We start from the raw sequence: 12617 nt of genomic DNA on the forward strand, positions 1-12617 counted from the left end.
AGATTATCTCAGTTTTAAGACCGCTTCTGCATGGATTTGGATGATGAGTTACATTTAGCACTGTATGCTGATAGCATCTGCGCTTACTGTTTAGATATAACAATACATTAAAATAATGCATTAAAACACTGCCTAGAGTAACTAAGAGTAGTACTTGTATTTTGAATATAGTACATGTTTCCTAAATCAACTCTACAAACATGCTCTGATGTTTTACTAGTTTGCTGAAAGTATTTACTATTAAACCATGTCAGGACAAACACTGAACTTACCTTCATTAAAGCAGTTTCACCACTGCTCTGCTTCATGTTTACGTATGCCCCAGCTTCCAGTAGAATAGCTACTGTTGTTAGAAAATTCTGGAAAAAAAAAACCAACAAAACAAATAAACAAAGCCCCAATACCACAAGACAGTAAGTACAAAATATTCTGGTTTTGTTTCAGAATATAAAATTACATTTATTTAAAATCCATCAGTAAAATCCAAAGCATGATTCTATGACATGATTACCAATGTTCTCTTGCATGGCTAATAAGCAATTCAGACTCAGGCAAGTAGACAGCCATAAGTACTTACAATTCTTATTTTTTTTCTAAATCTTTCAACAGTGAACACCACAGGAAGAAAACACGGGAATCAAGCTCCCTCTTGGCCTTGTATCTACTGCACATGGGAAAACACATGACCCAGCTTCAACAAAGAGCACACCCATAAAACATCCTCTAACCTTCTAGTTGGTCTTAGTTTGAGAAAAGCTTGCCACCATCTCCATCTCCCAACTCACAAATAGTAAGCCCTATTTATTCAGAGATTGCTTCTCAAAGTCTCCCAAGTTTGGATCCTGAGTAGCCAGAGATCATAACAACCAATTCTAACTCAAGAACTTCAGACCCATGATGGACAAATTCAGAGATATTCTTTGATCCTTTGCCTCTACATTCCCTCTCAATAACCCTGTGATATTCTCCACTCAGGGTAGGGTTTGTGATCAGAATTAGTTTACACTACAGTAACCACAGCTGCTGACATTATGCAGTTAATGTCACCCTGCTATATCCTGCCAACTACTTTTTAGGCATCATCCAAAGGAAAAAAAAAAAAAAAAGTTGTGTATCACTTTTAAACATAAGTAAAAGAGCCAAGAACCACAAATACAACAATAACAAAGGCAACCTTTTCAGCTGCGTGTATCAATGCAGTTGTTCCATTTTTCTGTCTCCCATTAACTTTAGCTCCTTTCCTGATTAGGACCCGGAGAAGGTCATCATGCCCACCAGCAGCAGCAAGCATTACCAGGGTCATTCCACTTGGGTCCTGCAACAAGAATCATTGCCATGAAAAATTCTTAAAATCAAATACTTTTAGATAAATCAAAGCTGCAAAAAAAAAAAACCTGCAAGTATGTCAACAGATTTCACAAAGATTCCCCTCCCTGGCAGAAGAATTCACACATACACAGCTGCCAGATACTGACAGACTATCACCTCCCACTTCTCCAGTCCATAGGTCTCACACCCTGAGCTCCGTAAACTGCAAATTCCGTAACAGTCTGAAGATCAGAATAAGAAAGAGGAAAACCAGAATGAGCCAGGAAGAAATGCAGCAGGGTATTTGAGGGTGGGGAAGGCAGCAAGACAGTGGAAAAGGAGAGCAGGAACCACTGGAGGAAAAGCACAATGGCTCAAGTCAGCTGCTACTAGAACGGTGCTCTTGGATTTTATCAGTGCAAGTATGAAGAGACTTCTGTGAGTGGCCAGTCTCCTCACTCATTCTTGCATTTTCCCCACCAGACACTATAATTCAAAGAACACATTTGCTTCAGTAGTTCATGTGGCATCTTTTCTACTAGGCCACAGAAAACTTAGCATAATACATAGTTCTCAAAATGCTATGTAATACAACTCCAAAAGATCACCAGTTGAAAATACTGGTATCAGAGATTTTAATCCTGAAGAATGAAACTATAGTGCTATTTAACATGAAAATAGATCCTTGGGGAAAAAAAACCCAAAACCCACAAACAAACAAACAAACAAAAAAAAAAAAACCAAACAAAAAAACCCACCCCAAACTGTAAGAACACAGCTGATACAGAACTGGCAGAAAACTACTAATTCATGGAGTGAAGTGGTCCCAGTCTGCCAAACAGAACATCCAAACTGTTTTCATGTATAGATGTTTTATATAGTTTAAAACCTCAAGGTGAGACAGAAATCTGCTACTAGCAAGAGGAGAAAGCTTTTCAAACAATCCAAATTCATACTCTTCCCTCCCACACCACTCCAGTACTTCTGGCAGAAAAATTACCTCTTGATCCAGATTATATTCCTCATTTGAAGAAAGTGCCATCTTTACTGTCATATAATCTCCACTTTTAACAGCATCCCTCAGGAGAGCTAGAAAGTAAGTTCAATGCAGTTATAAGATATTTCACTTCAAATCACCAGTTAAGATAATGTCCCTTTCTCCCAGCAGCTACTCACTACTTGATATCGGTTTTGTTGACACATGATTCTCATCTTCTCCATCAAGATGCTTTTGAAAGTCTTCTAGTGTCAGCCATTCTAACTGCATGTCCATACCCAAACTCAAGACTTGTTGCTTGCCATCTACGATGCATTTGATTTTATGGAAGAAAAAATGTGAAATAAGTAATAAGTAACTTATAAACTTCCAAACCATTCTTTGCTTGCCATTGCTTCAATGATCAGCAGCGTAACATACTACTATTTTTCATTCAAACAGACTCTGGAAGTCAGCGTGGAATGGTTCCAAACAATGAAGGCTATATTACAAGCAGACATAAAATGCTTTTACTTGAAACAAACTGTTTTATTTGTTCAAATAGATTGAGTTGAAGTGGTAAGAGATGGTGAACACTCCACTACTGCTATAGCAGAAACACACTGGAAACACACCAAGAAGTTATCAGTGAGTTTCAAAAGAAAATATCATTTCAGCCCCCTGCAGAGACAAGGATTGGAGCGCTAAAAGATGCAAGCAGGAATATTAATTGCCAGTGCTCAATTTTCCCCTGCATTTGTTTCTACTGCTCACCAGAGTTCTCCATTTGACACACATCCACTACTTCTTGATCACCTTCTGCAGCAATGTAAGTCCATGTGTCTGTTTCATCTCTTATGCTCCTCTTTTCCTTGTACACCTTGCTGTCTTTTGATTTTAATTCTTCTATGAGTTTATATTCTAGCGAAGATTCTTCTCTTTTGCAGTTATTCTCAGAATATTCACTTTTTTCTTCTGAAGCTACATTAAAAAAGTCAAATGCACTTTTGATGTCTTTAAAGTCTAGAATATTAAGACAGTTACCAAGAGTGACCACTTGAGCCACTAAAGACTATCACATAACAAAGTTTAAGTGAGTGACCAGAGTCCCTTTAGAAAATGGCTGTTCTCTTTCCATAAGTTAATCACTGCTGAAGCGTAGGAGCAAGCTGAACAACAAGCCAAAAATTGGGGAGAACCAGTTCACCTCCAGCTACCCTGGCAAGTCTGAGCTCTGGCTGCTTTCAACCCGGTACCATCTTCATTTGAGGATATGTAGTTTAGAATTATGCATAAATCACTACTTTGAAAATACAGTTCAGTCTCCGTGAAGAACAGATGAAAGACACGTGCTGTATAAGGAACAGTAATTAACCATTCTGTTTGTTACTACTTTTCTTAAGCATTGTAAACATCTATGCTACTTTCAGCAAAAGATGTTTATCTGGCAACAGCTATTTGAAGCATCATAGCTCCTCCTATATCCATTCATGATCACCAAAGGTGGAGTTTCCTAGTTTTTCTCAATTCATCCTCAGAGTAGTGAGGGAATCCTGAATAAAATCACCCAGAATTTTACTGAGATCAAGAGTGGTAACATTAATACTCCATTATACTATGACGAATAGAAATACAACCTAGACGTTTTCTTCCATGTATCAAATCATCCAGTTCTGGTGATACTTTAAGGGTTGTGTAATGTAACTCATCATTGTGCCTAAAGCAAGAGGCAAGAAGTTTAGGAACCTCTACTAGTTTTTCTAAACACAGAAAGTGAGTATCTACAGTATCATCAGAACACTTCTGGAAATAGGCAATAGTTGGATGAATTCCTCTTAAAAAAAAGATTAGTTACATCCACAGAAACACAGTTAACTGTATTAAATGAAAAAGGGAAAAATCTTGACTTGTCTATAAAACCTTAGAGATTTCTATATGCTTCCATGCTTCATACAGTAAAATACATATAGCGGTCTCATGAAACATATATTGACAAAGCTGTTAAAAAGCAGACTTTTGCTTCCTAAAATAAAAGCAGAAATTCTTTTTTCTCGTATGTGTTACAAAACCATACAATATCTGCTCTTGCAGAAGTAAGAGAATGCCCTGAAGGGTCTTTCCCTTCTCTCTTTTAGCCAGTTAGCACTTACTTTTTAGGCCCTTTTGTTCTTTTCTGCTCTTTTCTTCTTTTTCAGGCTCTTTTTTTTGATATTTTTCTTTTGTTTCAATTTTCTTTACTTCTTTCTCCTAAGAACAAAGATCAAATTAAAGCAGTAGAGAAAAAAAATGGAAAATAAACTCCTTTCACCACTCCAGTGATAAAATATATTTGAAATTAATACTACTGAAACCTGTATGTAGCAGACGTAAGGACATTCCTAAGAAAAGAATTAAGCAGGTGAGTTAGGATTTAAGTCTGTGAAGGATTCTTCCATTAAGAGAAAAGGTTATTTCCAAAGTAAAACAACCTCAATTCAGACTTTTACTGCATCAGTCATGCAAGGTGCTTTATGACATAAGGTGCAGATACGCCAAAACCAGCATTATGAAGGAAATTCAAAATTATGAACTTTTAATTTGTTCCAAATACTGAACCTGAATAGAATGTCATTATTTCAACATATTTAATGCTTTTGTAACACTACTCAAAGCAGTTATCATGGCACTGACTTGAACCTCAACTGAGAAAACTTGACATTTGTACACAGGTTGTTCCAAGTTTTCCAATTTACACATACAGAACTTAAAGGCAAGAGTCATTTGTGAAAAACAGACACTCAGAAAAATCCACCCAAACACACCATACTCACACAGAAGATTAAGCTTAGCAATATTTATAAGCCTCCATCAAAGGTTGCCTTTCTCCTCCTGTAATCCTCTCTCTCCATTCAGCCAGCAAATTCCCAACTGCAGATTAGGTGGTTGTTGTGGTTTAAGCCCAACCAGTAAAACTCAGCACCCTGCTGCGATTCACTCATCCCCACACACACTTCCCTCTCTGGGCAGGATGGGGAGGAGAATAGAAAGAACTTAAAACCACAGGTTGAGATAAGCACAGTCCAATAACTTAAGTATAATATAAACAACTACTACTACTAATGATAAGAGAAATAACAAGGGGAGAGAATATAAAACTAAAAGGGGAAAGAAGAAAAACCAAACCAAAACCAATAAACACAAGTGATGCACAATGCAACTGCTCACCACCTGCCAACTGATGCCCAACCCGACCTGGGCAGCGGTCTGAGCCTTCTGGGTAACTCTCTCCAGTTTATATACTGGGCATGATGTGCTGTGGTATGGAATACCCCCTTGGCCAGTTTGGGTCAGGTCTCCTGTCTCTGCTTCCTCCCAGTTTCTTGTGCCCCTCCTCACTGGCAGAGCATAAGAGACTGAAAAAGTCCTTGATCAGAGTAAGCGCTACTGAGCAACAACTAACACATCAGTGTGTTACCAGCACTGTTCTCAGACTAAAGCCAAAACACAGCACTGCACCAGCTACTAGAAAGGAGAAAAATAACTGTTATAGCTGAACCCAGGACAGTGGGACAAAGCTCCCTGGCATAGCTTTGTGTCAGCCCCTGACACTAACCTGATACAAAGCCCTGACTTTCAGAAAAACTGCTCCAAAGAAAGCCCCACAAGAACTACAGAACAAATTTATCATTAGGTGCTATCATTTGTTTGAAACAGAAAAAACTTCAATTAAAATAGATGAATTTGGTGTATCATTATGTGTTAGCAGAGCTAAGACATTGAGTAATCTTTCTTACCCCCTCACTTGACTTCAGAAAACCTCAGCTTTTGATCACTTACATGATTAACTAGTAGCACAGACAGCTGTTAATCCTGGCAGATGCCCAGTATTTAGGAGACCCATAATTTACCAAAGGGATTACCAGATACTTGTTACACAGAGGGACTGTTAAAATTAGTAATCATGAATTCTATTCCAGATTTACAATACTGATCTGATGCACAATGTACACTGCACATTTGTTTTGGAGGTAAATCAAAGGGAAAAAATGGTTCAGCACACAAACTGACTCTAAACAGAGAATACTGTATTACAAATTGACATGACAGTGTTCTCTAACCAGAGCAACATAAGGAAAGACTGAAACATAAGTGAAATCAAGAAATAAATCAATTTAAAAATCAATTTGAAAATAACAGCCTGCTTGGGCCAACAATTTAGTGAAGTCAAAAAACCTCCAGAATTCTCTACCAAGCCCGTCACATAAATCTACCGCTGCTCTGGAGAGTAACTAACCAGCTACAGAAAACACTGCTTAAGCCTCCTAGACTGAAAAAAAACAAAGAGGCAGAACGCCTTCCATGGAGCACAACCATGAGAAAGGCATATAGACAACATACTGAGAGTACTGGTCAAAAAGCCACAAGGAAACCAACTTTCATCTGCTGTTTATTTGTTCATGTTTGGGATGACAGGATTTTATACTACTGGTAAATAAAATTCCAAAGATTTATCTCATTATCATAACTTATGCCTCTCTTATGAATGCTATAGACTCAAACTACAAGAAAATACTTGAGTAATAAAGGACCACACCATTTCAGTTAAATAACCTTTTGAAACTTGGCTATGCTCACAGTAATCACTTAACCTTGTTTACCAAAGCTTTTACCAACTAGCTCCTGCAAAAACACTATTTTGTATAGCTCTACTGTGAGATTATGCCACGTAATTCTCTACCCCAAAACAAACTTTCTTATGTTTAAGATTGTTGTATGAATGGAGTAGACCATCTAAAGCACAGGACCACAGTTGAACCTACAGAAGAAACTTGCTACCATGGAATTATGGCCTCAAAAGAAATGGGATAAGAATCAAGGTTTTTTGGCTGCAAACCTGTTACAAATCTGAAAGCAGTTTCTCTGAGCAGCCAAAGTTTTATGAACTGCAAGATGTATAAGAACAGTCCGAAGAAGCTGAAAAAAATTATATTCCCAGAAACATTCCAAAAATACTGGGGGGTTTGTGTTGGGTTTATTTTTTTTTTCCTTTTACCATCTTGATTTCTTAAAACACTCCTGTATTAAATAAGGAAAAATAAATATTCCAGTATTGGCTTAGCTCATTCCTTCGGACAGGTAAGCATTTGTAACTAACATGAAACCATGTCATGAAACCAACCATTTTCTGTAAGCACCTCAGGAACTTTGACAAGACAAGCAAGCTGCACAACTGCCTGGGAAACTTGTGTTTAGAAGCGATTTCAGCATTCCAGTTCTCAGGGAGGTGCTAATGCACATAAGGTGTAAAGGAGTTACTGGCTTTTAAGTGAGATCAATTGTGTGGTTTAGTTCAAAAGTGCACTTTACTGTGCGGTACTGGATGGATAGCTGCTCAACACCGAATGTCTTACTACGCAAGCAGAAAAAAGTCAAACTGAGGCAACTGTTCAAGGCGGAGGGAACAAAGCTAAAAATGACAGCATGCTTTGGTGGAAAAGTAAATTGCATTCTAAGTAAATACACATAACAAACAGGAAAAATTCATACTTTCACATTTAAGGACACCCTTTGCTCCTCAAGTGTTTCCTCCTCTATAGTGTTCAGAATCCAGAAATTCTTCAGTCACTCCTATACATTGTGCAGCGGGCTTTTCTTTAGCTTCATCCAGCTCACTAACTTTCCAATCTGTATTTTTTTCTTTGCCATCACAAACAGCAGTCTTTTGAGAGATCTGCACCTCAAAAACATTTGATTTAACCCCCAGTCCCCTGACCCCTTCCCCTCAAAGCCTTAACATTGCTCACCTCCCCAGCTGAATCAGTGGACTTGCATCCCGTTTCATCAGAACTCAATTTTAAGCCCTTCTGCAGTGGTGAAGAAGCAGGTGATACTTTTTCCAACTCTTCTGGTGCTATTTTTACTTTTTCTTGATCTTTTTGCTTTTTGTGCATGTTTTTGTTCTCTAAATAGGTATCCTGAGTGTCCACTTTTTTACCTTCCTCAAAATCTTCAGCTTTCAGAATTATTTTCTTCTTTCTTTTACCCTTACCATCAATACTATCATCTTCATTACTTGCTGATCCATCAAGATGCATATCAGCAATGGAATCCTTTTCAGCAATTTCCTGTTCTAATCTCTCTTCTCCACTTACAACCTTTTCCTTCTCATCTTTATTTTCAGAATTTAAGTCTGAATTTTCATTATCAGTTCCTTGAGAAAATACATCATCTAGAATACTTGATTCTGAGTCAAACTGAACACCTCCATGCTTTTCCTTCTGTGACTTTTTATTTTCTTTAAAATCTTCTTTAGAGTTTATTTTTAAATCTTTAACCTCTCCCTTCTTTTTCTTGACTTCTTTAGTATCTTCTTTCCTTTGTTTCTTTGGGTCCTTTGAATCCTCCTTGGTTTCTAAAGTCCTTTTTTTTGGTTTTGAATCTAAAACCAAAGTATCTGAGGAGTTTTCACATTCTGTTCTGGGTTTTTCTTTGAATTTTGCAGACTTAGACGTTTTCTTCTTCAGGTCACCTGAACTCCGATCCTCTCCATCTTTTGACTTCTTCTTTTTCTTCTTTGGTGAAACACCATCTTTTGTTTCACTTTGCCAGTCACTGTCAGATTCTGCTTCAAATACATCATCATTTAGAGACAGTTTCTAAAAGGTAGGGAAAAAAAGAAAATATTTCTTTCCCCATTAAACTGTATAACTTTGGAGTAACTTATACAAAAATGGTAGTGGCAGTTCTTGTTTAAGTAAGTTTTCAAACACTTCAATCTTCTTATCACTGCCAACATCATTCCTCGCTGCCAAATTATAAAATTTGTAAATACAATTCTAGCTCACTTACCTAAATTACATTGCTAACTGCTTGGATAAGAATCAATACATACACAAGTCAAGTAAACCAATCGGACATCCAACAACTAGATTCCAGAACAGAACTAAATCTGAGCTATTTTACACCAGAAACTATTAATTGATTTTGTAAAATTTACCTACAGGTTTCCCAAAAATAGAGTACCAGGGTTTTTTTTAAATATTCTTATGCTTCATTTTCAAACTGATGCAGTTAAAAAGAAAAAAAAACAAACAAAAAAACATACATTGCTTTCTTGTAATTATTTTTTCTGTTTTCATATCTCACCAAATTAAATGGTTAACATGCAAGAATTCATCATTGTGCTATACAAACCAGGAGGGTGAATTGAGCAGCATCCAGCTTCACTGACAAAACAATATGCACGCTGATAGCAAACGGGGATTGTTCATGTTGTCAAAATCAAACTAAAATGATAACACATCATGTATATAGTCCTACTAAAAACCGAAATAAATTTTAGATGGATTTTGAGTCTACAAGCAAACTTGCTGATTAACAAAAAAAAAAAAGCCCCAAACTCCAACTAGAGAGCAGCAACAATATTCAGTTTCACATGAAACAAAACATTTTGACAGAAGAAATTCTTTAAGTCTTCTTAATTCCACATCCCAAATTTCTTCCCTTCTCCCATCCCCTCATTGGCAGAGCCTAGATAGGGAATACGTCTTCAAATTAAGATACTGGAAGGTGAAACATACCTGTATGTCTTTTTTTAGAGGTTTAGACTTATTGTCCACAATTTTCTTTCTGAATTCAAGCAGCACTTCTTTGCAGTCTTCCAAATGAACCTCTGGTTCCCAGGTATCATCATCAGAGGTATATCCTTTCCACCGTACTTTGTAGAGAATTTTGCCCTGTAAGAAAAAAGCCAAAGCAACATTTAATACAACAGCGCAGAGGACTGTGTCATCTGCTCAACCCCTGGGGTTGCATATTCATTTTGCGTATACAGAAATGAATGGGAGTTCAACCCAATGTTGACATAAGAATTCCCAAAATTACTTCCATCTGCATCACATACTGAACTAAGTAGGTTGTAAAATGCTTCAGTAGTTGGGAGTGGTTTTATCCAAAATATTTGTAATATCTAAAACATGTTCAGAGCCACAGCTACAATTGTTAATACCCAGTCATTTTACTGAGATGGATTTTCTGAATGTTATGAAACTGATTTTTAAAAAAAAGTTTAGTATTTCTTCTGTAATAGTTTCAACCTTGAATTTGTTGAAGAAGTTGATATAAAAGATTTGTAACACCTTAACATCATTCACCTAGTTTTATATTGAAATTTATAACTTATGTTAGATTTGTAATCAATACGACTCTTGATAAACTGAAATATCAACAACTGGGAGAAATCAAGGATCAAGTTAAACTTACACAAAATCCAAGCATGTGCATCTCAGTGGAGTTAATTACAAAGATTTTGGTAAAAGATTATGCACAAAAGCCCTAAACCAATTGTTTCAATAGTATTCGACTTCATCATGGGATGAAACTGCACCTTTTAGTCTCTAGCTTGGTTTTTTTCACTACATTAGAAAGTTTTCTACCTATTTAAAAAAAAAAAAAAAAGGCAAAAAGGTTCCCACCAAATTATCTCTTGGCTTTCTCCTAAATAAAGTAGTCTGAATCCTTACATTTCTCAAGATGGAATCCTTTTCTTAGAGAAAGCAAGACTTACAAGCTTGGACTCAGCATGCTGCCAGTACAGCCAGGCAAAAGACAACTAAAGGCCTCCTGCATCAAGCTTAACTGAAAAGCAGAGATACACCAGATGAAATCAATGCCATCACCTTTATTAATTAAACCTGCCATCTCATTAAAAATATATATGAAAAAAGCTAGCACCAAGTTTAAGGAAATCCATTATCCATATAAAAAAGCTAACTATGAATACAAGGCAACAGAGCCATTCCTGAACTTATTAAAAAATCTAAAAATTATTAGTATATGTACTACAGAAAGCACCTGTAGAGTGGAAAACAGCAATATCTCTTTCTCTCAAAAACAGATTGATAATGCTCTGAAAGACCCTATATGCTAACCACACCTGGAAAAGGAAAGCTTTGAAAGAACTGCCATTTGACACTTACTATTACATCTATTTACATCCAAAAATTTACATTTCTGCCTGAGCATCATTAAACTTTGATCAAATGTCATATATCCCATTAAACTTTAGCAATCAACTCTACTTACAATCTTCTGTATTTACCTCGCAGATGTATAAATAAATAGCCTATATTCAGATACATTATTATAATACCACTTCTTTTACAATTTAGCTTAACCACACACTCCCGATACAGGAATCACCTTTCAAAATCATGTTCATCTCTCTTTCTTGTAATGGGGTTACCCATGAATTAAACGACTAGAGACTTTCTTAATACAGTCACAGAATAATTTAGGTTATAAGGAATCTCCATAACTAACAAGTAAAATGCCTTACTCAAAGCAGGACCAACTAGATCAGGCTGCTTAGATATCTGTCCAGTCTATTTGGATTTCCCTGTGTTCCATCTTATGTACACCATACTCCGGATGCATCTCAGCAGTGCTGAGAAGAAACAAAGAAGCATCTCCCTCGATCTGCTGGCCACACTCCTGGATGCTGTTGGCCTTCCTGCTGCAAGAACTGCTGACTCATGCTCACGTTACTTGTCCGTGAGCACCCACAGTTCCTTTCCTACAAATCTGTTTCCCAGCCAGCTGCCCTCTCAGCTGTCTGGTAGTACCAGGTTATGCCAGTTCAGATGCAGGACTTCAGTCAGTGGCACAGTTACTGTTACACCCTTGTAAATCAGGTACAAAAGGAGCTGGAAGTCCTTTTTTAATTAAGTGAGAAAGCTGGATAAAGTATAATGCAAATGTAAGACTAGGTGGCTGTTAAATGACGTTTTCTTTACTAGGCCATGTTAACATTTCGTTTATCAGCAGGTCTAACTCCCCATCCCAATCCGTCTCTGGAGTGCTTTCTCTCATGCTGCCACTATTACCAGCTCCAGCAATGTCAGGCCTGCAAATGAAGAGTCCTTCTCTGTGCAGTGCTCTCCAGCTCTCCTGCTGCCTTCTGTGACTGAGAAAAAAAATGAACACACCAACCAGCCCGTGCTGGTCAGCTGAACACCATGTTCTGGACAGTGGTGACTGTGTATCTGCTCGGACTCTGTATCAAACTTGGGAACCACCAGTCTAAAGCAAGCCACATAAAATACATTTCACTGAACCTAACACACAGCTTTTTCCAGCCATTTTGGAAGATCGGAGTGGGTGCAGGTATCTTGTCTTGCCCTGTATTTCTGAAGCACAGGGGCACAGCCCCCATCAAAGGTGAACCATGCTACCAAGCTAAAATCAACACAAACTGGGTAAGGCACGTGTATACACTGTAAAGCACGCACATACAGTAAAGCTAATTGCATTGACCCAGCCTGGAAGCCTCAAGTGTGTACAGCTCAGAACCTCC

At 37.4% G+C, this 12617-nt stretch overlaps 1 protein-coding gene across 1 annotated transcript in view; it reads right to left on the reverse strand.

Annotated features, from left to right (window-relative positions):
* MPHOSPH8 (M-phase phosphoprotein 8) overlaps window positions 1–9999 on the reverse strand; it is a gene marked incomplete at its 5' end in the record, with an annotated part of 19138 nt that extends 9139 nt beyond the window's left edge. Inside the window, 8 exons of the mRNA XM_010022189.1 lie at window positions 273–359; window positions 1175–1315; window positions 2309–2397; window positions 2485–2610; window positions 3059–3307; window positions 4435–4531; window positions 8068–8919; window positions 9844–9999. Coding sequence (XP_010020491.1) covers window positions 273–359; window positions 1175–1315; window positions 2309–2397; window positions 2485–2610; window positions 3059–3307; window positions 4435–4531; window positions 8068–8919; window positions 9844–9999 — 1797 coding nt within the window. The remainder of the gene's footprint in view (window positions 1–272; window positions 360–1174; window positions 1316–2308; window positions 2398–2484; window positions 2611–3058; window positions 3308–4434; window positions 4532–8067; window positions 8920–9843) is intronic.
* Window positions 10000–12617: the final 2618 nt, after the last annotated feature.

Source organism: Nestor notabilis, unplaced genomic scaffold (genome assembly GCF_000696875.1).
Source record: "Nestor notabilis isolate BGI_N333 unplaced genomic scaffold, ASM69687v1 scaffold1979, whole genome shotgun sequence".
NCBI lineage: Eukaryota > Metazoa > Chordata > Aves > Psittaciformes > Psittacidae > Nestor > Nestor notabilis.